The sequence below is a fragment of the Colletotrichum phormii genome, assembly GCF_030913505.1.
Source record: "Colletotrichum phormii strain CBS 102054 chromosome Unknown BDP81scaffold_2, whole genome shotgun sequence".
NCBI lineage: Eukaryota > Fungi > Ascomycota > Sordariomycetes > Glomerellales > Glomerellaceae > Colletotrichum > Colletotrichum phormii.
The window spans coordinates 1,417,121-1,442,779 of record NW_026851444.1 but is presented as its reverse complement, the minus strand read 5'-3'; the positions used below and the strand labels follow the sequence as shown (position 1 = coordinate 1,442,779).

The 25,659-nt window shown below is 52.8% G+C and overlaps 10 protein-coding genes across 10 annotated transcripts; 5 read left to right on the top strand and 5 right to left on the bottom strand.

The window, feature by feature from the left end:
• The first annotated feature begins 1,073 nt into the window (after positions 1-1,073).
• On the top strand, positions 1,074-2,802 carry BDP81DRAFT_84523 (AhpC/TSA antioxidant enzyme-domain-containing protein). Its single transcript, XM_060596378.1, has 2 exons — positions 1,074-1,903; positions 1,957-2,802. Exons 1-2 carry the CDS (start codon positions 1,298-1,300, stop codon positions 2,653-2,655), a joined length of 1,305 nt encoding a protein of 434 aa, XP_060450561.1. The 5' UTR covers positions 1,074-1,297; the 3' UTR covers positions 2,656-2,802.
• A 1,758-nt stretch (positions 2,803-4,560) lies between these two features.
• On the top strand, positions 4,561-5,079 carry BDP81DRAFT_389605 (uncharacterized protein; the record flags this gene model as incomplete). Its single annotated transcript, XM_060587287.1, has 1 exon — positions 4,561-5,079. The coding sequence occupies one exon, from the start codon at positions 4,561-4,563 to the stop codon at positions 5,077-5,079; it is 519 nt and encodes a 172-aa protein (XP_060450560.1).
• A 689-nt stretch (positions 5,080-5,768) lies between these two features.
• Positions 5,769-6,974, bottom strand: BDP81DRAFT_445329 (uncharacterized protein; the record flags this gene model as incomplete). Its single annotated transcript, XM_060591942.1, has 3 exons — positions 5,769-6,015; positions 6,127-6,791; positions 6,903-6,974. The coding sequence occupies 3 exons, from the start codon at positions 6,972-6,974 to the stop codon at positions 5,769-5,771; spliced, it is 984 nt and encodes a 327-aa protein (XP_060450559.1).
• Positions 6,975-9,573: 2,599 nt separating this feature from the next.
• Positions 9,574-11,365, top strand: BDP81DRAFT_84484 (methionine aminopeptidase 2-like protein). The gene is made up of 4 exons (XM_060596377.1): positions 9,574-9,731; positions 9,814-10,949; positions 11,002-11,088; positions 11,144-11,365. The coding sequence occupies exons 1-4, from the start codon at positions 9,689-9,691 to the stop codon at positions 11,198-11,200; spliced, it is 1,323 nt and encodes a 440-aa protein (XP_060450558.1). The 5' UTR covers positions 9,574-9,688; the 3' UTR covers positions 11,201-11,365.
• A 2,080-nt stretch (positions 11,366-13,445) lies between these two features.
• Positions 13,446-14,033, top strand: BDP81DRAFT_308244 (PRELI-like family protein; the record flags this gene model as incomplete). The annotated part of the gene is made up of 1 exon (XM_060583437.1): positions 13,446-14,033. The coding sequence occupies one exon, from the start codon at positions 13,446-13,448 to the stop codon at positions 14,031-14,033; it is 588 nt and encodes a 195-aa protein (XP_060450557.1).
• A 572-nt stretch (positions 14,034-14,605) lies between these two features.
• Positions 14,606-15,317, bottom strand: BDP81DRAFT_389601 (uncharacterized protein; the record flags this gene model as incomplete). The annotated part of the gene is made up of 2 exons (XM_060587286.1): positions 14,606-14,830; positions 15,177-15,317. 2 exons carry the CDS (start codon positions 15,315-15,317, stop codon positions 14,606-14,608), a joined length of 366 nt encoding a protein of 121 aa, XP_060450556.1.
• Positions 15,318-15,864: 547 nt separating this feature from the next.
• BDP81DRAFT_365269 (P-loop containing nucleoside triphosphate hydrolase protein) lies at positions 15,865-17,192 on the top strand. The gene is made up of 3 exons (XM_060586504.1): positions 15,865-16,056; positions 16,225-16,254; positions 16,322-17,192. The coding sequence occupies exons 1-3, from the start codon at positions 15,981-15,983 to the stop codon at positions 16,942-16,944; spliced, it is 729 nt and encodes a 242-aa protein (XP_060450555.1). The 5' UTR covers positions 15,865-15,980; the 3' UTR covers positions 16,945-17,192.
• A 15-nt stretch (positions 17,193-17,207) lies between these two features.
• On the bottom strand, positions 17,208-19,936 carry BDP81DRAFT_497272 (uncharacterized protein; the record flags this gene model as incomplete). The annotated part of the gene is made up of 4 exons (XM_060595449.1): positions 19,781-19,936; positions 19,591-19,720; positions 19,401-19,536; positions 17,208-19,354 (listed from the first exon to the last, which is right to left on the bottom strand). Exons 1-4 carry the CDS (start codon positions 19,886-19,888, stop codon positions 17,209-17,211), a joined length of 2,520 nt encoding a protein of 839 aa, XP_060450554.1. The 5' UTR covers positions 19,889-19,936.
• Positions 19,937-21,530: 1,594 nt separating this feature from the next.
• On the bottom strand, positions 21,531-22,059 carry BDP81DRAFT_415877 (uncharacterized protein). The gene has a single exon (XM_060589487.1). It carries the CDS (start codon positions 21,990-21,992, stop codon positions 21,723-21,725), a length of 270 nt encoding a protein of 89 aa, XP_060450553.1. The 5' UTR covers positions 21,993-22,059; the 3' UTR covers positions 21,531-21,722.
• A 642-nt stretch (positions 22,060-22,701) lies between these two features.
• On the bottom strand, positions 22,702-24,624 carry BDP81DRAFT_84426 (tubulin/FtsZ family protein). Its single transcript, XM_060596375.1, has 7 exons — positions 24,549-24,624; positions 24,450-24,490; positions 24,224-24,390; positions 23,991-24,173; positions 23,645-23,938; positions 23,127-23,591; positions 22,702-23,071 (listed from the first exon to the last, which is right to left on the bottom strand). The coding sequence occupies exons 1-7, from the start codon at positions 24,554-24,556 to the stop codon at positions 22,841-22,843; spliced, it is 1,389 nt and encodes a 462-aa protein (XP_060450552.1). The 5' UTR covers positions 24,557-24,624; the 3' UTR covers positions 22,702-22,840.
• Positions 24,625-25,659: the final 1,035 nt, after the last annotated feature.

Below are 25,659 nucleotides of genomic sequence, written 5' to 3'. Positions count from 1 at the left end.
CGCTGCACGGCAGGTGAGTGACGGTGATGGTGGGTAATTGTTCACAGATACGCGGAGAAACCGGTAACAAATTGCCGTCCATTCCTCATCCGGAGGCCTTGTCGTTTTCCCCCTGATGCTCCATCTCTCTCCCACGTCCGGTCCATGACAGGGGTCGTGGATCGGTTAATCCGTCTTCAACTGAAGTGTTTTGATGATGAGAAGAATTATCTGAGAGTTTGCGGTACCTCAAGATTTGAGAAGCCTGATATTATTCTTTGAAGGATCAAGTCACTACGTGTAGGTACGCATTTCCAGTGAACATTTTCTTTCAGCCTTTTCATAATTAAGACTTGGTTGATGAGGCTCAAATACAGCTCAGTCGAGCCCAGGAACCTGACCATACCTTAATGAGCAAAAACGCCTTGGCCCTCCACCATGACCTCATACGCGAATGAAACAACGCGTTTTCTGGGGAGCTAAGGCCAGCGGCCTCCAACTCATCAGTCGACATGTTGTGTGTGCCAATGCACTGGCACCTCTGCTATGGGCAGTTCAGTATTCGTGGACGAATAGTTGGACAGGCACTTGGAGATGCAGGAGCCAGGGGACTCAAAGACAACGATGTGGAAATCAAGACCCAGGAGTCGAGATCAGGGTCTTTTCGTTGGCATTGTTCGCACCTTGATTCCCCCCCCCCTTCCTCAAGTTGGTTGGACCCTGCAATCACCTACCAACTGCAAGCCGCGCGCAAAAAAAGAAAACCCCCCGGCCTTTCACTTGTCGTGCGCCGTGCGGTGCTCAGTAATACCTATCCTGTAGCGCGGCCACTATCGACGTCGGGGTGGCACGGTGGGTGTAATTGGTAATTGGTAGTTGGAGGCTTGGAGAGCAAACTTGCAAGGTTGAAGAAAACCTGAAGAGAGTGCCCAAGAGGTGAAGTGGGCAGGGAGCCTGGCTGAGTCTCAAGAACCCGTGGTGGTGCGGCGTGCTTTTCCCCTTCCCCTTTGGTCCCCCAGTCCACTCGGGTGCCTTTTCTCTCCCAGTTCCTTGGTATTCAACCATTACGAGTACAATCCTGGCCACTGAGAGCTGCTGCGCCTCCTTCCAAACAACCCATCGTCTGTCTACCTTACCTCAGTCTGGTCTTTGCCATCAAAAAAAAAATCCGGTTCTTTTTCTTTTTTGGAGTCTCAGAGCCTCTACATACATAATCGAGCCTATTGTACCCAAAGTCCCAAATCGCAACGGACACCATTCGCGTGCGATCCAAAAGTTCCGAACCAACATCGCCCAAACCCACCCAAATTACGACGTCATGGCTGCTGTGCCGTCAGATCCTCCAGCTGTGGCTACCACCACCACCACCACCAATCCTGCCCCGACGAACGGCGATGCCAAGAATGCATCTGACTCCACGGAGACAGCTACGCTTGTCACAGAGCCCAATACTACGATAAAAAGAAAGGAATTGAAGACGGCCCCGGAGCCCAAGAGTTCAGAGAACACAAATGGATTGTCTTCGTCGAATGGTCAAGATGCGACGGGAGACGAACCGAAGCCCAGTCTACCTCCTCGGCCGACATCAATAGACGCCAGGGAGGGACTGCAGCCCACCGACCAGTCCGTACAACAGCCACCAAACACTGCAACGACAACGAGCACAAAGTCGCCGAGGACCTCTACGACCCAAGGCGCCGACACGGCAGTGACCTCGATAGAAATCGACAACACCAAGCCCGCCGACTTTGAGGGCGAAATCTCCACCAACAACGACCTGCCAACACCCCAGGTTCTGAAGAAGATTGAGAACTACGTAGTGCTGGACCGTCATGGCAAGAGCCATACGTTCAAGAGCTTATACACCGGTCGTAATGTCGCGAGGCGCGTCCTCGTCATCTTCATCCGCCACTTCTTCTGCGGCGTACGTCTCCCCTTGATCCCTGACCGACCCTTCTCGTTACTAACCCTACCAAGAATTGTCAGGAATTCCTACGATCACTATCCGAGTCGATAACCCCTGACGCCCTGCTGGGTCTTCCCATGAGCACATTCATCACCGTCGTTGGCTGCGGCAACCCTGGCTTGATCGAGATGTACCTCCAGGAGACCGGCTGCCCCTTCCCCGTCTACACCGATCCCACGCGACGTCTCTTCGACACCTTAGGCATGACGCGCACCCTAGCTCTGGGAGCTCGACCGGCCTACATGCGCAAATCCATGCTCAAGTCTGCTGCCGAGAGCGTCTTCCAGGGATTGAAGCAAGTCAAGAGCGGCCTGGCCACGAAATCTGGCGACCACAGGCAAGTCGGCGGCGAGTTTCTCTTCGAACCACTCGAACTCGTCACACCCGTCTCAACACCATACGCCGAGCGGCAGATCGAGGAAGCCATGACGTCAAAGAAGAATAGCATCGACAACAAGGAGGGCATCGACGGAGAGGGCGGCGACGACTTTGAACCGGAGGAGAAGAGGGTAACGTGGTGCCACCGCATGCGCTCCACACGAGACCACGCAGAAATACCCGAGCTGATGGAGATTCTCGGCCTCAATGGGTCCGGAAAGCCTCCTGCTCACGAGAATAAGAGGTGGTCCAGGGCGCTAGAGACGAGGAAGGGAACCGGGCTGAGCATGGCTAGCCAGATGAGCAAGCTGAGCGAGCAGGAGCGAGCATAGGAGCGGCGAGGCTTCTTTTGGGTCGTCGACGGGTCAGTGCGATCCGTCGTTCGCCAAGGCTCTGAGAATTGGGGATGAGTTACCGACGATTAACGGATCCAGGCCGTGCCGCGTGGTGCGTGGTGCGTGGTGCGTGGATGACCGCGGTCAAGCTGCCGAGTGGTGTTTTCGTGATTTTATTTTACAAGGGCTGAGATCAGCATAGCCGCTCAATGATACCTGCAGCATACATCACATCTCGCATTTCCATGACAGAACGGGTCGATGTGCCAGGGCGACGGACCTCGCGTCTCTTAAGTTACCACGTTCCAGCGTGGAAAGATGTGGTTGAATCTACTCGACGAGGGCAGGTGCCTCGTCCCATGGAAGAGATGAAGTGGGCTACAAGGTTTGACTCCATCTAGATCATCCAAACTCGGGCACAACTTTCTATCGCTGTCCATCGTACCGGCGACAAGTTGAGGCCTCTTTGGTTGCAACCTGCCATACGTCTTCTTCACCATTCTGGGGCATGCGAAAATGAGCAGGGGCAAGTACGATAAAATAGGTATCCAGACCGTATCGTCAGATGAACCAATGTCAGTCTCACCCGCTCAGTAGATACCTCGCATCCTTCCGGGCGTCTTAAGTACCTTCACTCAACAAGATACCTTCCCAAAAAAAAAAAAAAAAAAAAAAGATATATCCTTCTATTTTTTGAGCTCGTATGGGCGTCGCTCTTATCACGAGAAAGTTGAATCGAGGCAGCAACGTTGGCTCTCCTACGCTTCTCGTCGCTGCCTTTGCCGTCGACAAAATGTCTCAAACTCATCGCCAATGAAGCTCTCAGGCCCATCTCTATACCTTTAAAAGGCCTCAACCAGCCCGAATCAAGTCGTCGCAAACCTCGGATCCTTCAGGGCCCAGCTTTTTAGTCAATACCAATGTCACGAGAAAGCCTGCTCCGCCCCCGCGACATGTGCATCCAATCGGGCGGGAACCCTAAGTCTCCCAGGAGCGTTCCTGTCACGATAGTTGGTAAGCCACTAGGCTTTCTTAATTTTCTTTCTTATTGCCTACTTTGGAGAATGCATGTTCCCGTGGGAGGTTGTCAAAGTGCTAAGCTTATATTTAGAACATGCAAATCTGGGGAAACGGTTTGGCTACCTGACTAGGGCGTACATTCGTAAGCTTAGCCCGGGCAGTAGGCTCTTCAGATTCCCGGCAGGATATTACGGGCTTTTTAGCTGTCGGCTTCGATCTAGCAGGGCTGAGCAACAACCTGCCAAGCGGATAGGGCGTGCTGACGGGCTTGAGATCCTCAGCCCGGGTTCCTCACTTACCGCGAAGCGGCACTTACGCAAAGTGGAATAGGCAAGAGAAGAGGCTAAGGAATCTTTTCCGGGAGATTCTATCCATACGGCTATCTCAGCAGCGTAACTGTAGAGTCTGTCCGGAAGGCTACGACACACAAGTTTCTGCGGGCCTTTTAGTGAGGCGGAGTCGTGTCTTTTGCCTACTTACCCGGGTAGATGGCTTGAGGTTGTTGGCCTCGTGGTGTCCGTTGTGATACCCGAGAGCTGAGTGCTAGAGGATTGTGACATCCCTCTCTCTTACTCTCACACTCTCCATCAGCGGCGATGTTGTTTCTCAACTCGTCTCCGCCTGGTGAGATGTCGGGCGCAGTAGCTGACGATCCTTCTCCAGCGCATCGTGATGGACGAAAGGGCTTCTTCAACACGAATTGAACGGCAATGGGAAGACATCTATAAATCAGGATGGTTCCCTCAACTTCACAAGACCTTCCTCTCATCCACACCATCATCAACAGCTTCAACTCCAGCCTAACAAGCATACCAAACTCAAGCCTTCATCTCGATATCACCAACCACCTTCACCAAACAAACCCCTTTTACCAATCCAACAATGCAGCTCACATCCATTCTCCTCCCCGCCCTCGCAGGCCTCGCCAAAGCCCGCTCAACCCCTTCGGAACGCCGCCAAACCTCTACCCCAGGTTGCCGCCTCGTCGCGCCCACAGACCTAAACTTTGGCGTCGCCGACCTCCGCTCCGGCACCGTCGTCACCAAAGTCCTCACCTTCCCCGTCGGTCCCACCGCCGCGGGACCCTGCCAACTCGTCGGCGCCTTCAGCCAGGGCTTCCCCATCGACCAGGGCGGCGACGCGTTTGCCCGCCTCAACGTACGCGCGCTGGACGGCCCCGCCGCGGGCAGTTTGGTGGGTAGCTTTGGGCCGCTCGAGGTGGCGAATGATGCTGTTGTCAAGGATACCGTGCAGGTCGTCAACAGCTTCTCGTGCCGTGAGAGTCTGGCTTTCGAGTTTGCTATTGCGAATGATGCGGATGTGGATGTTGATATCAATGTTACGTTCACGGCGTCTGAGCTTGGCGGGTTCTTTGTGCAGGTTGGGGACCAGTGCAACTGAGCGAGTATGCTCGGCATGAGCCTTGGATGGGGCGGGGGAGTGTTGCTTCTTCTCTGCTTAGATGGTGGGATTTGGTCTTTTGATTTTGCATTGGAGGAGCGCGTGTTTACTGGGGTATAGCATGGTGGACAGGCAATTATGGGCTTGGGAATCTGTCTTCTTGAACTTTACTGGTACTTCTACCAACTAAACCATTCTGTCCTCAAGAGTCTCTGATCCTGCGTGAGCCTTTATTGATCCATCCGTATCCTCAGTATTCTCTCAGCTCATCCTTTTCCCATTATCACTCTGGTCTCTGTATCCGCCACTTTTCTCATTCTTCCATTGCCAATAAGCAACTTGGTCCTACTGCCATGTAGCAATATGACGAGGGAAACAAGCTCGAAGTTCGTCAGACAGAAACTGCCAAAAGCAGCCAAAGCGGGCCAGAAAGCTCTGTGAAAATTGAGTATCGTCCTAGGCAGGCAATCTGTTAGTCTTTGATCGAGATGAAGATGGCAGAAGTGACCATATGCCATTGGGGGTTAGCTGTGGCGCCGAGTACTCACGTTCAGTGGTTGAGTAAGCATACTAGTAGCTTCCATTGTATCTTTGCCTCTGCTTTCACAACAGGAAAAGCTATCTGGGAAGCGTTTACCTTTCCTGAAAACGAGGGACCTGTAGACGATAGACCGAGTCACGCTGAGAGACTACTTGGTGTCGGCAGGCTTCTCATCGACGGACATGGTCTCGGCGGATTTGTCGTTGATAGAGTTGGCCTCGGCGGACTCGTTCGATGCGGGCTTGTCCTCGAAAGGGTTGAACTCGAAAGACTCCATGTTGTCATAGACAGGCTTGACATCCTCAGTCTTGTCATCGCCAGGCATCTCATCGCCAGACTTGCCCTCGGCGAACTTTCGGGGGTCCTTAAACTTCGCACTGCTCCAGTGAAAGAAGCTGTCACAAGACGTGCAGCTAAACATCCAACCAAGGAAAGGAATCAGAAAAATTCTCAAAACGAAGAAGAAGAAAAAATGTAATGATTTCCACATATGGAGAAAAACTTACCGGACAACATCGCAGCCACCATCAATCTTCTCAGCTGGGATGTGGCAATTGGGGCACTCCTTGATGGTCAAACGCGCCATGACACGACGACTCTGACGCGCAAGTTCCTCCTCAAGCTTTCCCTCCGCCTCCCAACCAGCCCGAATCTGCTCGCAGGTGATGCCCTGGTGGACCTCGTCGCCGCATCGAACGCAGGTGAGCTTGCCGCAGGGGCAGGTACCAGTGCCGTTTCCGGTGCCGGCGTCAAGGTTCGGACCGCCATGACGGTTCCGAGGCGGGATGTAGCGGCCGCAGGCGGTGTCCTGGCAGTAGAGAGCGGCGTTGCGGGGGATCTCATCGGTCTCGGCGGCGAGGTCGAAGTACGTTCTAGCCTCCGCGCGGCGAAGCAGCTGGCGGGCCCAGGTATCGGGGACGGACATCTGAGATCCGCAGACGCCCTCGCACTGCGGCTTGTGGAAGGGCTTGTAGAGGCACGAACGAAGGTAGGCGGTGGCGCACGTAGTGCAGTAGGGAGCACAGCCGCAAGGGAAATCCTTGCGGCTGGCCTTCTTGCAAGCCTTGCCGCAGAGGCAGCAATCCTGAATGTCTTTGCCGCGAGCGTCTGCCATGATGCCTCGAGCGTGGGTAAATCGAATATTGATGGTTGTTGTGGTGCTGGCAGCTCCCTTGAGTATTGAGATAAGCTGACGATGGAATTGGAAAGTGGAAAGTCCTGGAACGGACTCGAGGATTTGGTTTTTACAGAAGGATGGAGCCGGGATCTTCTAGCAGCCTACAGTGAGCTCTTGTTCTTGCCCTTTGAATGGGTCTTCTTTGAGAGGGACGACACTCTGGCCGTGGAAGGCCATTGTGAGAGTTCCTCATGAGGACGGGGACGTGGGGGCTTAGGACCATTGAGGGTTTGTAGTTAGCCGGTGCCTCGAAGATGGAATCCTCACAAATTCGAGACGTAGACAGCTTGGTCTTGAAGTGTCTGCAGTGAACGTGGCCACCAGAAAGCATGAGAATTGAGAGTGCTTCAAATTTTTGGAGTCTTTGGCTTGGTGTGTAGATAAGATGTGGTGTAAGTACTGTCAAATCATCTACTGGATTGATGAGAACTTGACGATGTCTTTGTGTTGTAGAAGTGTTTGAATTGTCGAGGGTCATCAGGCAGCGTGGATCTCCTTTTCCAGGTGATTCTTTCGTGCCTTGAATTTCCTTTATAATCGCAAGCTTAGCTCTCTCTTGTTTCAAGAAAAGACCAAGGATTCGACTCTGTCAAGAATATCCACGATGCTTCTGCGGGATATCGGACACATTTCATTGGAGCTTCATATCTGGATTATGATGTATTCATGACAGCCTTATGTTTACTATTATATACTGGTTAGAATTCATTTCCCAGGACAAATTTTTCGAATATCAATATACAATCTTCGGCCTTCTCTTAAGATACACAGCGGATATCTTGAGGAAGAAGGACCCTTATTCTAAGCTCTACCTTAATTGGCGGAAGTAACATCCTCTCAAGAGTAATTACGTCTAGATGGTTATCTTGAAATAGCAGAATTACATAGAGGGACTTATAGGTGAATTTTCTGGCGGGAACGGGCTGGGAACTCCTGCTGATCATCTACTCAGGCTCATAGCATATCAACGCAAGGGTTTGATATTGGGTTCTAGAGTAAAATGAGCAAATTTGGTTAATGAGAAATAAGCCCCTGGATTTTGTGGAACGGGTGAGCACAACTACAAGTCAGAATAGAGTGATACTCACCCGTTGATAGATAAGTACCGACTTGTCGTACTTTCTCTTTTCCTCGACTTCAGTCCTTTTTAAATTTCGTCAGGGAGAAAGTAGGGGTTCAGAGTACAGCTCGATTTCAATACGTTTAGTGACTAGCAACTAGACTGCCTTGATCTAATTAGACGCACATCACCATACATGAACAAAATGAAACGGCAAAGAAATGGCGCTTACTCGGCCGTACTTGAGATATCACGTTGTACTGCGTATGCACCGCAGCAGTTTGAGGTTTGACTAATGTTACATCAAGATGGGCCATGATCTTCTGAGCGCATGCCAAGAACTTGACCGATTCAAAGTGCTTCGACTGCAAGTCATGATCAAAGGGAGCGGGCTAGGTATTAACCATCGTGAAGGCACATGTGTTCTACCCCGCAACTTAGACTTTTCCTGCTAGTCGGCGTCTCAAACTGCACTCGACACAGCTTGCTAACTTTGCTCAGATCGTGAGAAAAAGCAACAGCGTAAAGAGGATCACGTATGCATGCAAGTGCCCTCCTGCGGGGTTTATAGGTCGTGGGTAGAGACCGTCTGTAGCCATGAAACAGAACCAAGAAGTCAGCGAATAATGACTAGAAGTTGTCACTTATCGCCGCGATATCTATAAGGGTCCACGTTGGACAGACTGACATCAGTTTTAGCCCCGGCTTCCCCTCTCAAGCGGTCAAGCTTATGTTTGCTTCTTGGCTAGTTCAGTGTGTAGCTTCTGAGAGTTATCTTTGGTTAACCACACCTTTTCAAATGCAACATTACGGCAATGTTTCATTGGCTTGGACTCTACCACAGAAATCCTACGAAAGTCACCATAAGTCCTGCCACACTGAGGTCAACGACTGGCAATACCTACAGCCGTATGGTAGCCCAGCGGCAGATGCTGCGACTACGGTGCCGCCCATGACTGCGGTTCCGTCTCTGCTCGGTGCATTGTGAACTAAGTGGGCGGCGGCCACTACACTTATTATTTGAAGGGGTCAGAGAAAGGAGGAGAATGAGCTGTCATCTCGGGTTCGCGGCAAAAGTTGTGTTTGAAAGTGTCTTCTCAAGTGTGTATTTACCTCGAGTCACTCGCTCAAGTTGGCTTAGATCGTGGGGTTTGATTCACTGAAGTTGCAGAGGAAACAAAAATCGGTAAAACCCCATTGGAGGCAATTATGGTTCTATGCAGGAGTGAAGTGCGTAAAGTTGCATGTTCCTGGTTCGAGACACTTATAAGGCAAGACGAGGCGAGTCGAGCCTAAAAATAGGGTATCAAATGACGTTGTGACATGTAAGAGAAGCAAACTTAGCCGACTTGAACCACGATCTGCCGCGTGCAACCCGCAGCCTAGTCGCAGCCCACGGGTAATAGGCGTCTGGAACCTTGTAATTAGCAAGGCCGGAGTTGCAAGAATAAGCGCCTCCCATGGTGATTTTCGATGGGGGGTGGACCGCTTGGCCGCAGACTTGGCTTTTTTCATTGTTCCCATTGCCCCCTGGGGATTTGCGACTCCAGGACCTGAGAATAGACGATCGGTTTTTTGCTTGGACCAGACGAATCAGGTGACTGCCTTTTACCTCCGTACCCGAGTTTTGGGAATATTTTTTCAGCGCGCCTGGCGGAAAGCTCTTACCAGGTGAAACGGGATTGGACATTGCATCCCTTAAAGGGGGCAACTCCCCGGTTAACGACTTACGGGGGCTTACCCCGCGCAGTTGCGTTTACCAGGTGGGGTTCAAAATCTGTGTCGCTCCCACCACCAACTTCACATCACACGCGAAATCTAGTATGCCAAGATGGCTGCCCAAGTTCCCACAGAAGCTTTGAAGAAGCTCAACGGTATGGCGCTCATCGCCGTAGCTACCAGCTATTCGCCCGTAAAGTCCGGATCTCTAGGCTAATCAATGATTTTTTCCAACAGTGGGAGAGCCTGCGACGAACGGCAAGGCAGCGAAGCCCGCGGAGGGAAATGGGGTCGACCACGACAGCGACGACTCGGATGAGGAGGGCGAGGATGTGACGGCACCTGCCGCCGGCGGAGCGGCCAAGAAGAAGAAAAAGAACAAAAAGAAGAAGAAGAAGAAGTCCCCGACCGCCCAGTCCGACCCGCCGCGCGTGCTCATGTCTTCGCTATTCCCCCAAAAGAACTACCCCAAGGGCCAGGAGGAGGAGTACCGCGACGAGAACCTCTACCGCACGACGAACGAGGAGAAGCGCCACCTCGACAACCTCAACAACGACTTCTTGACAGACTACCGCGAGGCCGCCGAGATCCATCGCCAGGTCCGTCAATGGGCGCAGAAGAACATCAAGCCCGGCCAGACCCTGACCGAAATTGCCGAGGGCATCGAGGACGGCGTGCGTGCGCTGACGGGACACCCGGGTCTCGAGGAGGGCGACGCGTACAAGGGCGGCATGGGCTTCCCGTGCGGCCTGTCCCTCAACCACTGCGCGGCGCATTACACGCCCAACGCCGGCAACAAGATGGTGCTCTCGCAGGAGGACGTCATGAAGGTCGACTTTGGCGTGCACGTCAACGGACGCATCGTCGACAGCGCCTTCACCATGGCCTTTGAGCCGCAGTACGACAACCTTCTCGCGGCCGTCAAGGACGCGACCAACGCCGGTGTCAAGGAGGCCGGCATCGACGTCCGCGTGGGCGACGTCGGCGGCGTCATCCAGGAGGTCATGGAGAGCTACGAGTGCGAGATTGACGGCGTGACGTACCCCGTCAAGTCTATCCGCAACCTCAACGGTCACACGATTGAGCGCTGGAGCATCCACGGCACCAAGAGTGTGCCCATTGTCAAGAGCAACGACACGACAAAGATGGAGGAGGGTGATGTTTTCGCCGTCGAGACGTTTGGCAGCACGGGTAACGGATACGTCAGGGAAGATATGGAGGTGTCTCACTACGCCAAGCGTGGAGAGGGCCACGCCGCGCTCCGGTTAGATTCGGCCAAGAGGCTGCTGAACGTCATCAACAAGAACTTTGGCACCCTGCCTTTCTGCCGGCGTTATCTGGACCGTCTAGGACAGGACAAGTATCTCCTTGGTGTAAGTTGACATCTCAACCGTTTACTGAAGACTATGCGCTGACAAATAACAGTTGAACAACCTTGTTGCCAGCGGCATCGTCGAGGCTTACCCGCCCTTGTGTGATAAGAAGGGCTCCTACACTGCTCAGTTCGAGCACGTAAGTAATCATTCGCCATTATTCGCCTGGGATCACGCTAATCAAATTCATCCAGACCATCCTGCTCAGGCCAAACGTGAAGGAAGTAATCAGCCGAGGAGAGGATTATTAGGCGGGGTGAAACCGGCCAAGGATGGGTATTGGCATGGGTTTTCTTTTCACTTATCGAGACTATCGTTCAGATATACATAAAAAAATCCAAGCAATCGAATCCAAGGTCGCCCGCCGTATCCATGATTTCGTTATGTGTGCATGATTTGATTGAATTGCTCTTGAACCGCTCTCGCGGGCATAGCAGCATGGGAGGAAGGACGTTAGAGCCCATCTGGTCGGTTCGTGACGACGAGTGACCTTGCCATTTGGGCCGAGTAGCCATCTCTGAAAATTCAGTCCCGCGAAGCCATATCAGCATCGTTCGCACACCGCCCACGAGTGCTATTATCACACAGCACTGGGGTGCTCAAGTACGTCTTTTACAAATTCATCACGATACCATAGAAAAGCTGGCTGTCCTGAGGTGTCTGGATTACACCATACCCTCAAAATGACCGTTATCCAATTTCTGCCAAAATGTGATGGCCCCATTACCGGAAACCCATCCCGCAGCCGGGCGTGACGGGGCTCGTCATAGTGGAGGAGAGGTCCAACACAATGATCCGGAACGGATCGCTCGATGGATAGCAGGGCCGGTCGCCGTGCATATCGACGGCCTTCCATCTCCGTGTATGACCACCTGCGGCGTGCTGCGGTGATGTCAGATGCCGTCACCCGGGGCCCGGAATGGAAACCGATCGGAGCTTACAGATGAAGACGGGCGCCGGGTGAAGTGGGTAGAGCCACACGGAACCCAGCGATTGCCTTACTAAGCCCACAGCTGGAAAGGACCCCTGCGCCACTTGAGGCTGAGGCATGTCAGCATGGCGTCAAGCAGAAGCATGCAGCGGCAAGATCATAGGCCGATCCAGAACTGACGACCCACTCATTCTTTTCCTTTTCGCCCCCCCCGAGACTCTGTCTGTCGCACCGTTCACTGGCACACTGGTCGGCGAACAGGAACTCCAAAGTCCACTTATTTCTCCACCGCCAATCCGCGCATCTCTGTCTCTCCAAGGGTCCGATCGGCGGCGTCCAGAAGCACGGAGAAGGGACATGACAGCCTCATCCGATATCCACCTCGGATAGCCGATAGCGTAAGAGGCGTCGGCCGCGGGTCGGCTGTCGGAGCTGTAGCAGGAAAGGCCTTGGCGGGAACCTGCTTTTCGTCGTCTCTTCTTCGTCACCCTCTCGGGCTGGGCGAAAAGTGTATTGCATGTGTGTGTGTGTGTGTGTGTGAAGAGGAAGAGTTTGGGCCTAGTCTCCCACCTCGCCGGCTTAACTTCCTCTGGGTAACGGGAACGGTACGGGACAGCAGCGAGTAAACGGCGTTAGGAAAGAGGAGAACCGAGAAATTCCCATTCGCGGATCCACCTTTAGGCCAATCACATGCAACCAGCGATTTCACGTCGGCGGCCAGCCCGCGTGCCCGCGTCGTGGTAGGTGCTGGTGCTGCTGGGCTTTTGGTGCCCCCATCCCAGGATCCCTTTCCCCCTCGTCTCCATTGACGCGGACCATGCGCGCCATACCCGAAACAGGCAGCTAGGCGAGGCAGGAGGCCCCAAGCCGAGCCAGACAGCGCGCTCCCTGCGGTGGAGTTTTCGTGCGTGGCTTCCCCCTTCGCTGCGAGTTCGCACGCGCCACCCCAAATTCCCATCTTTCTCCGGGGCACCGGCTGGGCCACTGGGAAGGAATGCGGCTGCTGCACCTGCCACCAAAAGTCCACAGAGAAATTTCCAGCATGAGAAAAAACCTTGTGGGGGCCTCGGTGCCTTGGGGTGAGCGTTTTGCCACGTCCTAATTGGTCAGATCAGCTTCCTAAAAAACCCGCACACGACACCCGCTCCACCCTCCGGCCTACCGAAGCTCGCTGCGCTGCTGCTCTCGGTTTTTTTCTCCCTCGCACCCCCGTCCGATTTCCCTTACTAGCAAGGTTCACCTATTATTTTCGCATCCCTTATATCAACAATTGCCTCCCTCTTCCTCCATTCTTCTCACACGAAAGAAATTTGACTCCTCACTGTCGCTTGACGATAAACAAACAAACAACGAGATACCAACAAGTTTGACTCGTTCCTATTCACGAATACCCACGACACCTACACGATACCTCCGAAACCAAACCTCGAAGAGCATAGAGGCATAAACGATAGCGAAGAAAACTTTCCCGCCCGCTCCCATCACACGAGCTTTCCCCTCCTACCTCTCCGCAAAATCCGATACCCAGAAGTAATACCAATCACCACCGCAAAACCACATTCAAGATGAAGGTCTTCTCCAACGCAGTAACCTTCAACTACTCCTGGGAAGAGGTCTCAGCAGCAAACTGGCGCAAATACTGCCCGTGGAACGACAAGACGACGCACGTAATCGCCGTCGACACAATCGGCCGCAGCGTCGACCCAGCCACGGGAATCCTCCGCACCGAGCGCCTCATCACCTGCAAGCAATCCGCCCCCAAGTGGTTCGCCTCCCTCGTCGGCGGTGGCGGCGGTGACCCAGACGTCTCCCACGTCTTTGAGACCTCCTACGTCGACCCGGCCAACAAGACCGTCACTATGGTTTCCCAGAACCTGACCTTCGCCAACCTCATCTCCGTCCAGGAGTCCGTCGTCTACAAGCCCGTCAGCCCGACGCAGACGCAATTCGTTCAGGACGCGCAGATCACCGCCCTCTGCGGCGGCTGGCAACGCATCAAGAACGGTATCGAGGACCAGTGCGTGTCGCAGTTCCGCAACAATGCGCAAAAGGGCAAGGAAGGGTTCGAGATGGTTCTTGCGATGAGCAGGCGGGTGTTTGCCGAGGAGCGCGAGCGCGAGATGCGTGTTCGCCAGGGCGCCATGGCAGCATGAGCGGTTTGATGATGGGATGAAAGTTACGAGTGTCGCTTCCACGACGACTTTCTTTCTTCTTCCCATCTTGGTTTGCAACACGACACTCGTATGATGCAGCGTTCCTCGTCATTTTTTACATATTTTCTCAACAAGCGGGCAGCATAACCATTAAAAGGATTCGGAAAAAAGGGTTTTTAGACGGCGTTCAGACATCAGTTTTTTTTTCCGGGCCAGGCCCAAAGACGGGGTGAAGGACTTTTCCACTCAACTCACTCGGGTTTCGAGAGGACAAGTCTTACCTCCTCAACTGTACAAAGACTTTCGGCGTTTTCAGGAATATCCCTACATGATAGAGCATCCGGGGGTTTTCCTCAGACAAGACATTTTCTTCAGTTCCAATGGGACTAGAATTAGAGTGTTTTTAGAAATAATAGGCCCCTCACAAATGATCAGCAAACTTTATTGCCGCAACATGGAAATGTCCCCCGTTTCATCGTGATTCAGCAAAATGCCTTTGTACTTTCTCGACCAAAGCGAACTCTTAAGTTGGGACAAGGAACCACTCGGGTGGCATACGGAGACATATTTCCTCATCTCTCCATCCGGCCCCGGCACTTCTCCTCATACCGGGCCAGCGTCTCCCTGGTATCCCTATCCAGCGCCGCCTCGCTCCCGTCCAGGACCCGCCTCGCAAACGCCGCGGCCTCGCCGAACCGGCGGAGGAAGTAGAGCTCTTCCACGGCGTGCAGGAGTTCTTGTAGCACGGGCTTGCTCGCCTTTTCTGTCTTGAGCGGTAGCTCGATGGTCTTCCAGATCTAGCACCCAGTCATCGAAATTGTCAGTCAGTATCCTTCATTTCGTTGGAAGTCTTTTTGCTGCAAACGCCGAGATAGAGGGATTGTCCGCGGTCCACGGTCCGGCGAGTGGAGAACCCGGGTGGCTTTGCTTTGATCGGGAGTCCATCCGAGCTTCGAAGGGACTGCGTAAAAAATAAAAAAAATAAAAAAATAAAAACACGAAGAGAAGGATACGAAGACCGAAAACCACCCCCTCGCATACTCCATTCGAAGGTACCTTATGATCAAGAAAAAGCCAACAAAATGGGGTACACATTGTTTCTGTTCAGAGGATAATTAAGAAGCAAGGGAAATAGTGACTCACATCGCCGTCCTGCACCTTCACCCGATACGTAGCCCTCAGCGCTTGAAAGTCCTCTTCCGACTGCCAGTCTCTGGGCTTCTGCTCCTCCTCGTCAGAGTCGTCAATGGCGATGTTGAAGAGGTCGCCTTCTTCGTCAGACATCTTTGCCTTTTCTCTCACTGAGTGTAATATGACTCTTGAGTGTAGGTAGAATCCGGGGTCAAGTAGAGTAAATGTCCCCGAAACTCTGTTAATTCTCTTTCGGAGGCTTCGGGGTGATTTTCTTTAGTTGCTTTTGACTGGTTGGACGGATTTGTAAGTCGACGATGAGACTTAACCAAGTGCTGGCGTTCAAATTCTGGAGAAGACAGGCGTCCGATGAAAATGAACCCCACCCCGATGTCTCCGCGTACTTGTCCAGGTGGTATCCAGTTCGCCGATGAATCGCTAAAAAGATATTGGATCCGTAATCGTAAGAAGCCCGGCCGCTGCAATTCGGAGGAGACTGACTGGCAGGACTGGGTGGGATTATGCAACTAAAAGATGCGAATTATGCTTGGAATGCAAATTTTTTACAAGCAAGTCCTGCCGAAACGGTTTCCCCAAAATGACATCAAGCCGCATGGCGGGGTTAGTGGGGCCGTTTATTGCACCTAGCGGGCCGAGAAAGCTCGAAAGCTGTGGAAGCTTGAACTTCATCCGTCCATCCCGCCCTGCTCCCGTCCCATTGAACCTTTAATTGACTTCAACCCGGTTGTTCCACACATACACGAACGAAAAATATAGAGAGTTTTCTGTGTTTGTGGAATCAAAATTTGGTACACAATGGAGCAGCAAGTAGCCAGGCTCGTAGAAAAGGCATGGGACAAGTTCCAGAAGACGCCTGAGGGGAAACGCCTTTGTGAGTCTACGCCCTTTCATGCCAAGTTATTGAGCAACCTAGCCCGGGTCATGGAGCTTCCTACGCCCAGTGAACACCAGCTCCGTTATAAATACACGATGGCTTCAGCACTCATCCCATCAGTCTTCTCCATAAGTGCACCCACCACATAAGACTGACATATCCAAGTGATAGGAATATCCGGCATCCCAGGCTCAGGTACACACCACCCACAACCCTCTCCTAAACCAACCCCGTCAACCCACCATCTAACACCCCAAACCAGGCAAAACAACCCTCTCCCAAATAGTGACAAACCGCCTCAACGCCCGCGCCTCAACCCTCGACCCCTCAAACCCAACCCGCACATCCCACCCGCCAGCAGCCTTCGTGCCCATGGACGGCTACCACCTCACCCGCGCCCAACTCTCCGCCATGCCCGACCCGGAAACAGCCCATGCCCGCCGCGGCGCAGCCTTCACCTTTGACGGCCCGGCCTTCCACAAGCTCGTCACGTCCCTCCGAGAACCTTTGAAGGCCGACTCCTCGCCGATATACGCCCCGAGCTTTGACCACGCCGTCAAAGACCCCAAGGAGAACGATATTGCTATCCAGCCGTACCACCGCATCGTCGTGTTCGAGGGGAACTACCTTACGCTCGACAAGCCGCCGTGGAGCGACGCCGCGAAGCTCATGGATGAGCTTTGGTTCGTGGACGTGGATTTTGAGGTGGCGAGGAAGCGCTTGATAGGGAGACATGTCAAGGCAGGTATTGCCAAGAATGAGGAGGAAGCTGATAAGAGGGCAAGGGAGAACGATCTGGTGAATGGGAAGGAGATTGTCGACTTCCGCCTAAAGGTCGACGAGGTTGTTCTTAGTCGAGAAGATGACGAGTGGATTCACGAATGAAAAAGTTGCGGTAATTTGTTCAGTCAAGGCTAAGGGGGTCTTTATTACTCGCTGTCGACCCTCTATCGTGCCGGAACTATGTTAAGGTCCTGTTCTGTTCCCTTCCCATCATGTATTAACCGACACTTCTGCTCAACCAATTTGATGGATATCGATGGAGACTTGCATCCTTAACGTCACTTGAGATCACATCCTCGTGGCCTTGTCTAAACCCAACTGCCATATGCAACGCTGAGAACTATTCTCCCCCCCAACATCCCCATTTCACTCGGCCGTAGCTCCCGTGAAGCTACCAGGGAACTTAGCTGCGCTATAGCCGGTAGCGAACATCGAGCCTCCCAGTCCCCGACGCGTACGAGGCTGATCGCTGCCATGGCGAGGAACTTGACCTTGAACATTGGGCTGGAACGGCTCTGCGTTGGGCGAGAATGCTCCGCCAGCTTGGCGGACTGGGCCGTTCATGCCCATACCCTCCCCAGGATTCGGATAGCTGATGTGGTAAGTGACCGTTACAGCGTGAACAAGGCCCGTCGGGAACATTCCAGGCATCATGGCCTGGGGGTGCATCAGAGGCTGCATCTGGGTCGCGTAGTGCACCTGGCCTGGCGCCACCTGACCGGCCGCCATCTGCGGCATAGGGATGCCAGAGGGCATGGCATAGCCTGTGGGGTTGGGCTGAGCCGCAGGGGCGGTCTCGGGACTGTGCACAGGAGCAGGCGCCGGCGTGGTGACGTCTGGCTCAGCCTTGACGGGAGCCTCGAACTCAACCGCTGAGTCATTCGAAGCGTTAGACATCGCGTCTCTCTTGTCTGATTCGGCAGTCTTGGAAGTAATCGGAGGCTCCTTGGGAAGAACATCCTGGGAAGCATTCTGGACATGGGCATGCTCGATCTCAGTAGCGGCACCCGTAACGACCGGGTTGGTCGACTCAATGACAGTGTCATTAGGCACGACTCCCTTCGCAGCATCATCTCCAGGAGCTTGGATGCTGTCAATGGACGCCTTCGGAATGCTGCTCACGATTTGCATCTGGGAATCGAAGTCAATGTCGATCTTGGTTTGGGGTGCCTCAATGGCTTCCAGCTTGACTCCACTGTCCGTCTTGTTCTCTTCCTTGCTGTCGGTGTTCTTCTCAAGTCTGCTCTCAGTCGATTCCTTGCTTGGCATTTGAGCTCTGGCAGAGGACTGCGCAGTAGTAGCGACTGTCTTGTGGTGGCTGATAGCTTCAGACAAGCCAGGCATTGAGACCTTCGAGACACTGTCGGTGCTTGTCTGTGTCTGCGTAGTTCCTGACATCCAGTTGATGGCCTTTTGGGTGTCGCGAATTGGCTGGGAAGCTCGAGGTTGCTGCAAATGAGGCGGCAGCCGGACTCCATTTCGGCTGTCCTTTTCAAGAGGGATCTTGATGTCCTTGATTCCGGCAGGAGCTTCAGCAGAAGAGCGTCTCCCCAAGAGCTGTTCAGAGCTGTACTGAACCCGAGGCGGACGGTCCGTGGTGTACATGGGGGAATCCTTGACATAGGTGAGCTTGAGATTGCTGAATGCATCCGTTAAGTCCTCCTCGCCATGATCCTTCTTCATGCGCACCGCCTCCGTGACCTTGACGACGGCCTTGGTGGGGGGAGCGGCCTTCGGGGCAGCCGGCTCGACGGGGGTGACGGTGCCCATGTCCACCTCATCCTGAGAAGCAGCCATTTCGCGGAGATAACTGATCACCCTCTGCAGCATGTCCGCACGCTGAATGAAGTCGGCAGCCGTCTCGGAGTCATCGAACTTGAGGCTGTATCGCGTCGGTAAACCCAACCCGGAAGCCCCGAAACTGACGATGCACATGTGGTTCTTGTGAAAGTCAAAAGTGTAGTCGTTCATGCTGTGGGTTTCGTTGAAGACACCAGGGCATTCAATGACACAGATGGCGTGTCCGTTGGGGTGCTCGTCAGACTTGATGGTCTTCATTTCGATGAGAACATCGTGATCCTTGCCTTGAACCTGAGCCTTGCAACGGCCAGTCCAGTAGGAATCGGAGCCCTTCTTGTCAGTCAACTGAGGCTGCTTTGTGGCATCTTCAGATGTCTCCTTCTCCTTGCCCTTGACACTAGAAGTGTTGTTCGAAGCTGGCGTGGGGGCTTTGATGGCTGTGCTAGGAGCGACAACTGGGAGGCTCTGAGTGCTCTTGGCTCTCAGATGAGGAGGCAAGGGCTTGTTGGCTCCTTCAGTAGGTCCGACCCTAGCAGTACTAGAGCCTGCGGCAGCTGGCTTGGCCGTGGAAGGTGTGCCAGGCGTGATGCTGTTTCCCGTGGTCTTCGCGCCAGGCTCTCCAACAACTTTCAAATGAAACCGATAAAGCTGAGAGCCAGGAGGCATCAGAATGCCATTCTGGCTTGTCTGCATGCCTTGGAAGTTGACTGTGCTATTATCGTTAGTCAAGCTTCTACCAGAGGAGAGAAAACACCTACTTGGGTCGGCGATTCTCGGAAAGGTTTCTAGCTGGACCAGCCCCAAGGGTGGGACGATTGACGTTGGGGCCACCTAGGGTAGGCAGCTGTCTAGCAGCCATAGCTTCAGCATCGTCCATACCTGTCTCTGCGAGCGCTATCATCATGATTAGTTGACTCCTATCCTGTTAAGTAGATGGGGAAAGCGTACCTCGGTAGCCATTGAGAGCCTCAGTATTCTCCACGTTGACAGGAGCGCGGCGGGCACGCGGCGGGATGACATGGCCTTTCGGGGTATCGTCAAGAGGCAACTCATTGATGCGATCCATACCGAGGTCGGCCTTCTCAAAGTCAGTCACACAGAATGAGAATGATATGCGGATACAAAATCAACGACTAACCATCATTGCACGCTGGACCAGCTCTTCATTGCTAAGTGACTGAGACGTAGCCTGGACACGAAGAGTCGGCATTTTGTCCGCCTTTCTGTCGACGCCCCAGGATCCCATGTTTGCAGGCAAACGGGAAGTAACTCTGGGGCTTGTTCTTGTTTTGGTGTCGTAATTTGGTTACGGTGTCTGTATTTAGATCTGTTAGAAATAATCGAGAGTTCGAGATCGTGCTGCCCAAGGTAGTTGCTCGGAAAGAGCAGGAGTAGGGGAAGAATTGGGATGTCAATAGGAAAACAGAAGAAAGGTAAGGACAGGAATGCCACTGATGATGACATCGAAAAATAGGCGAAGAGTGGCATATGAAATCGCGAGTAGAGATGTTCTGCTTAACTTACCGCTGGAGGTTCTTGGAACTTATCGCTGGTTAGGGATTTGTATGGTGCCGTTCCTGATGGATATCGACGAAAAGAAGATGAAAGGCAGAAGCCTAGTTTGAGATTTTGCTTGAGCGGTGCAGGAGGAAATAAGTGAGTGATATGTATGGCAGCTTTTGCCCTGATGGGATGTGTGTTGTGGTGTGGAAAAAGAAGATTCCAGGGTGTGGGTGTTTCTGAGGAAGGGGAAGAAAGGGAAAAGTGGATGGATGCTAGCAGTACCTAGGGCAAATTGTATGAGGGGAAGAGGAAAGGAAAGTCCTTGCCTTGGGCAGATAGCCGTGCTGTCTATCGAATTCGGAAAGAAGACCTGCTCGAGAACGGAGTAAGTGAGCGAGGCCGGTGGCAGGGGCGGGGTGTAGAACCGGGAACCAGAAGCAGCAAGGGCATATTCCACGATACCATAAAGCAGGAACACACTGGGGTTAGTGCCTGCTATTTTTTTTGTGAAATAAAGGGCAGGCATGGGGAATTTGAGTGCAGCAGGAAGGGCTAGCTCTATAAGAGTAAGATGCTCTTCTATAAACGACAGCATTGCTGGTAGTTAGAAAGAGCTGCGGAAAGAAAAGCTTTTCCTGATCAAAAGTGCATATTTCTTTGAAAGTCTGTGGCAGTCGACTGTAATAATGAGGTGCTGCTCTGCACTTCCACGGGAATGCATCTCAATCACTTTCGTGAAGGAAGTTCTTGCACAAGATCTCTGTCTTGGATTTTCCATTCATAATTTCATCAGGAGCAGCATATCAACAAATATGGTACTGTCAGTAATGGCACCAGGAGTGATGGGGTCAAATAGGAACACATCCAGACTTACCAGATGCTGCGATGTGGAAGACCAAGAATGATAGTCATGCTACATCTGAAGCGTACTTTGCTCGAACATGTAAGCTAATATACAAGCATCACATATCAGCGGAGGAGTCAATATATGCCCTGATATAAGAATGGCCAGTTAAATTTTGACGGAACTGGTCTAATCCAAAAAGTATTAAATGCTACTTCGGGTGTCTATTTGAATTATTTCATATTCTATCTACATCGAGTGACGCCTGCCATGAGATCATGCGAAGTTGGAGATGGCCCAAATGGCATTACGAGCTGTCAAAGACCATCCAGGATCTCGGAAGTAGTAGGAAAGCAATCATTCGATAGATCCATGCGGGTTTAATGGTAGATTTACTAGTGATCGAAGGATTGGAAATTTACTGCAATTCTATATAACTATTATAGTTCGACTTCTTTGACCAGCAACTTGAATACCAATTAAGCACTTTCACTCGCAGCAAGCCAAGTGTCGAACTCGCTTGGTCCTGCTTGAAGTGCATGGCGATGTGAGCAGTATAATCACGCCGATCTCTAGCCATCACTGGACAAGTTTTGTTGGTAAAGGCAAACCATGCCGATGTCATTTACTCATATCATGCCGTACTCTCTAAGTAGTCATACAAGGCGTGTCCCATCCATCCAGCCACAACCTTTGGTATATCCATCGCTTAACAAAACCCTTAAAAATCCGTTTATTTCGCAGCATCCTTGGGAACGCCGCTCAAGCCCTCAGTAGCCTGACGACCGACGTTGCTAAGGTCCTCACTGGCTTTGGAGGCGGGACCTCTCAGGCCGGAGGTGGCGCCGGTGCCCGTGCCGACGGCGGTCTCGGCGTCACCGCCGCTGCCGACGTTGACCTTTGTGGCGTCCGCAGAGTTCCAGTCGGAGGCGACGGGGGGCTGCTCGGGGAGGGGGAGGTTGGACTGGACCTCGCTGATCTTGTCGGCCTTGGATTGGGTCATGTTGGCGGTAGTTATTTGGAAAAAGGTTCGCTAGAGAGGATGTAAGTTAGCGTCTGTGGCTCTGTGGGTGCTATTGGTTGGGGGCCGTAGCGGCCGGGGTGCAGGGAATGTAGCTCACTGTAGTTGATTCGTTGACAGGGATTTTTTAGGTTTGATTGAAGTTGTTGGTGCTGTGACTTTGATGTCGGTCTTGTTTTGTAGTTGCTTAATGTGATGAGGGGAAAAAAAAAGAAGAACCTCTTTGTCGAGCTTCAACAGAGACTCTTATACACGAAGCTGGAGGAGGATGAGCTCCAGATTTGGCCAGACTCGAGCTTTCGGAGCCTCTACGGACGCTGACGTCAATTACGTCAAGCAGGTGCAATTGCGGCTCTTTGCGCCCTCCTTTGCCTGGAATCAGTGGAGAACCGTTGACGTCCATCGACGATTGTCGCGGGAAGTGGAGAACATCCAACAACAGATGGGCGATCAATGACACAAATTGGCCGGGAGGCTCAGGAGCAAAAGCTCCAGACGCTTCGATGAGGCAAAAGGCAACACGGAATTGAGGGTCAAAGTGGTGCCTAGGCATGAACAGAGCGTTTTTTCCTCAATCAGATGCATGTTTATTGAGGGGTTGTTGGTATCAGCCGAGTGGGCTTTTTTCGTAAGCTTCTGTCGCCCGTCCTTGAACGCCTTACTCCCAGAGTCCCAGCAAAGCCAACCGTAGTGCCGGTCTGTTCCATTTTCCCAATGTGCAGATGCTGATGCCGTCATGGCCATATCGACATTTTGATCCACTTCTGTCATCTTCCAGCCTTGTGCCAACCGCCAATCCTTCCCTTCTACCGCCACCACACGCAACTGTTCTAGCCCATTCTCTTGTCCGTTTCAGCTGAAGTCGCCTTGTCGCCGGTGTCGGGGTTCAGGTAGTCGGAATCCTCCGCCGCCTCATACTCTTGGATCAGGTCTGACACAACCTCGCGGGCCTCGTCGAATTCGTCCAGGTTCTCGGCAAAAGGTGCGGTCTTCTTGTAACCCTCCATGAAGGCATTACGCTTCCGCATACCGTCGTATTGTCTTAGAATTCTCTTGAAGAGCTAGGAGGTCGTCAGCAACACGAGCGCGTATCATGACCAAGGTCGTGGAACTTACAGTTGCGATGCTTGTGTGGTTTGCCAGCATCAATCCACTGACGCGGTGGGCCATTGGAATGTAGGGGCTCCGCTTTGTGAGGGCCACTTGGATGCTGGCCGGTCCCCATGGGATGAAAGTCGCCAGTCGTCGTTCCCGGATTCTCAGCAAGCTCTTGTGGACGTCCGTGGGATCCACTTCGCCCTGAATGACGTTCAGAATGGAAATGTAGCAGCTCTTCTTTCCCGGTTGGGTTGAGACCATGCGGTTCTTGGGCTGTAGCAGTCTCCGCATGACGTCCAATACTGTCGTCTTTCGCACAGTCTTGGCCTGCTCTACCTGATCGCCTGTGAATGGTGTGTATGCCGTCATCAAGAAATGGCAGCGGGGCGTGGGAATCAAAGAGGCCAAGATGCTGACCAGATCGTTGTGCATGTAGCCTGGGTATCTGAGTGTTGTCGTGCTTGCTGACATGACGGTCGATACCTACATTGTCCAGGTTAGTCTGAGAGCCTCGCCTATGGGAGCATAATTCCTACCAGTTGGTTTGTTTGAGCAAACGAGGGCTCCTGAACATGTAATCTATCGGCTGCGATTCGTGATAGAGCTCCGTTGTCTAGCACCACTACGGAGTCGGCATTCTGCGTTAACCTTCTCATGGCGAGAACACTGTTGTAAGGATGAACGACGACATCTCCTGAGTTTGTGGTATCAGGGAAGACGGAGTACGTCTGGATGATCTTCTTGGGGAACCGGTCGTTGAGTCGCTCGAGGAGGAAGGAGCCCAGACCAGAGCCAGTGCCGCCTGCGATCGAGTGCAGCATCATGAAACCCTGGAGACAGTAAGCAAAGCCCGCAAAACCAACACAGCAACGTTGCACGTACTTCTAGAGAGTCGCTACCATCAGCCTCGCGGTCGATCATCTCCATGATGTCTTCGTAGACCACTTCGCCAGTCTGATAACCATCACCCCAGTTATTCGCAGCACCAACTCCATTCTTGCCAACGTAGAAGTTCTCCGGGTTGTAAATGTTTTTGTAGGGGCCACTTTGGATGCCTTGTATGACCTGTAGCTCCTTAGCAAGAGAGCGTTCACCTGCTGGACTCGTAGACGTACCCTTGGCTCTAAATCGACCAGGATAGCTCGCGGGATGTATCGTGTGTCGTCGCTCTGGTAGTAAAAGACATCTTTGCGATCGCCGCCTTCAGTAGCAAAGTCTTCGAGGTTTCCGTCCTGGTTGATGCCGTGCTCCTGACAAAGCTGCTGCCAGAATTGGCTTCCAACTGTACGGCATTAGCTCCATTGCCCGCGACTGATGTTCTGTTTGGTGGGGTAGACTGACTGCTGTTGCCGCATTGTCCGGCCTGGACCGTAATGATTTCCCTGAATGACGAAGTCAAAACGAAGTCTTAGCAGATCAAGAGGGGCCCACGAAGCATACCTTGGCATTTTTGCAGTGTGGCGGCGGCTTTGGCGATGTTGGGTTCCAAAATCAGTGACCTTCCAGTCCACAACCTAGGTAGCCGTGATGTTGGACGCGACGGTGAGAGCTTATCGATAAGAAGATGCGCGTGACGCGCTCTGAGTGCGTTACGTAAGACATAGGCACTGAGTGGTGCAAGGTTGGGGTGCAAACGGGAAGGACAACCTGAGGCGCTAGGATTCTTCTTTACCGCCTGTGCCACACATCAAAATCCAAGCCACATCTTAAGAGACTAGGGAGACTCGAATGATGGATCTCCATTTCTCCATTTTTTCATTCACGGTGAAACAGCCCACGCCGACTGCCTAGTCAGGGCCGATCTGTCGTTCTTTGTTCCTTGGCCTTGTCCCTCCGCAATGGGTCTCGGCGGCCTCTCTCTATCCGAAGCGAACAACGGACTTTTCCTCGGATCCCACGTCCGCACCAAGGGTTGAGGTGCCAGGGTGCAGATGACATTTGGTGATGAAAATATCCATCTCGAGATACGCCGCCCTGTGGTTACGCATTTGCCAACCTCCCTCTCCTTGCGCGATGTGTACGGAGTAGGTATTCAGGCAGCCTGGCAGGTACTGAAGCACCGCTATCCCGACATAGGTACATACCTTGGGTGGTCCACGTCTCAGATCTATCCGAACCCCTATTGAACGCCCCCACGGCCCGGACATGCCATATGCGCGCAACAGGCGTATAATAAAAGCCATCGATCCATAATTGCGGGATTTGCGTCGTCTGTAATTGTGGTCATTTCGAGGTCGCACAGTCGATGAAAGTTTGGCTTAGGACGTAATCTGGGCAGAAACGGGCCCCTGTAGGGCTCATGTACATGTAATGTAGGAGCTCAGTCCTTTCCCGTCCGCTTCTGCGCCTTAGCTTCCTTTGAAGCGTCTTGTCTCTGGACCGATCCAAGCGGGAGATAAACCACAGCACAGGTAAGTCACATGGAACCGAGACGGCAGAGACGGGCAGAAATTCAATGTTCTTGCTCAATAAGGTAGATGTTCAACCGCGGACTCGGTGTCAAATGTCAATGGAAGCTCCATCAGCTGCACCGCGCCCGAATAGCGAAGGG

What these genes read in the sequence shown, in the direction of transcription:
- BDP81DRAFT_84523 (XM_060596378.1), top strand. Translation starts at nt 1,298, where the DNA reads ATGGCTGCTGTGCCGTCAGATCCTCCAGCTGTGGCTACCACCACCACC. An exon ending in TCCGCCACTTCTTCTGCGGC is followed by an intron (nt 1,904 to 1,956) that starts GTACGTCTCCCC and finishes AACCCTACCAAG; the next exon opens with AATTGTCAGGAATTCCTACG.
- BDP81DRAFT_84484 (XM_060596377.1), top strand. Translation starts at nt 9,689, where the DNA reads ATGGCTGCCCAAGTTCCCACAGAAGCTTTGAAGAAGCTCAACG. An exon ending in AGGACAAGTATCTCCTTGGT is followed by an intron (nt 10,950 to 11,001) that starts GTAAGTTGACAT and finishes GACAAATAACAG; the next exon opens with TTGAACAACCTTGTTGCCAG. An exon ending in ACACTGCTCAGTTCGAGCAC is followed by an intron (nt 11,089 to 11,143) that starts GTAAGTAATCAT and finishes AAATTCATCCAG; the next exon opens with ACCATCCTGCTCAGGCCAAA.
- BDP81DRAFT_365269 (XM_060586504.1), top strand. Translation starts at nt 15,981, where the DNA reads ATGGAGCAGCAAGTAGCCAGGCTCGTAGAAAAGGCATGGGACAAGTTC. An exon ending in GCCTGAGGGGAAACGCCTTT is followed by an intron (nt 16,057 to 16,224) that starts GTGAGTCTACGC and finishes GACATATCCAAG; the next exon opens with TGATAGGAATATCCGGCATC. An exon ending in ATCCGGCATCCCAGGCTCAG is followed by an intron (nt 16,255 to 16,321) that starts GTACACACCACC and finishes ACCCCAAACCAG; the next exon opens with GCAAAACAACCCTCTCCCAA.
- BDP81DRAFT_415877 (XM_060589487.1), bottom strand. Translation starts at nt 21,992, where the DNA reads ATGACCCAATCCAAGGCCGACAAGATCAGCGAGGTCCAGTCCAACCTC.
- BDP81DRAFT_84426 (XM_060596375.1), bottom strand. An exon ending in CGGACAATGCGGCAACAGCA is followed by an intron (nt 24,391 to 24,449) that starts GTCAGTCTACCC and finishes AATGCCGTACAG; the next exon opens with TTGGAAGCCAATTCTGGCAG. An exon ending in ATGGTAGCGACTCTCTAGAA is followed by an intron (nt 23,939 to 23,990) that starts GTACGTGCAACG and finishes TACTGTCTCCAG; the next exon opens with GGTTTCATGATGCTGCACTC.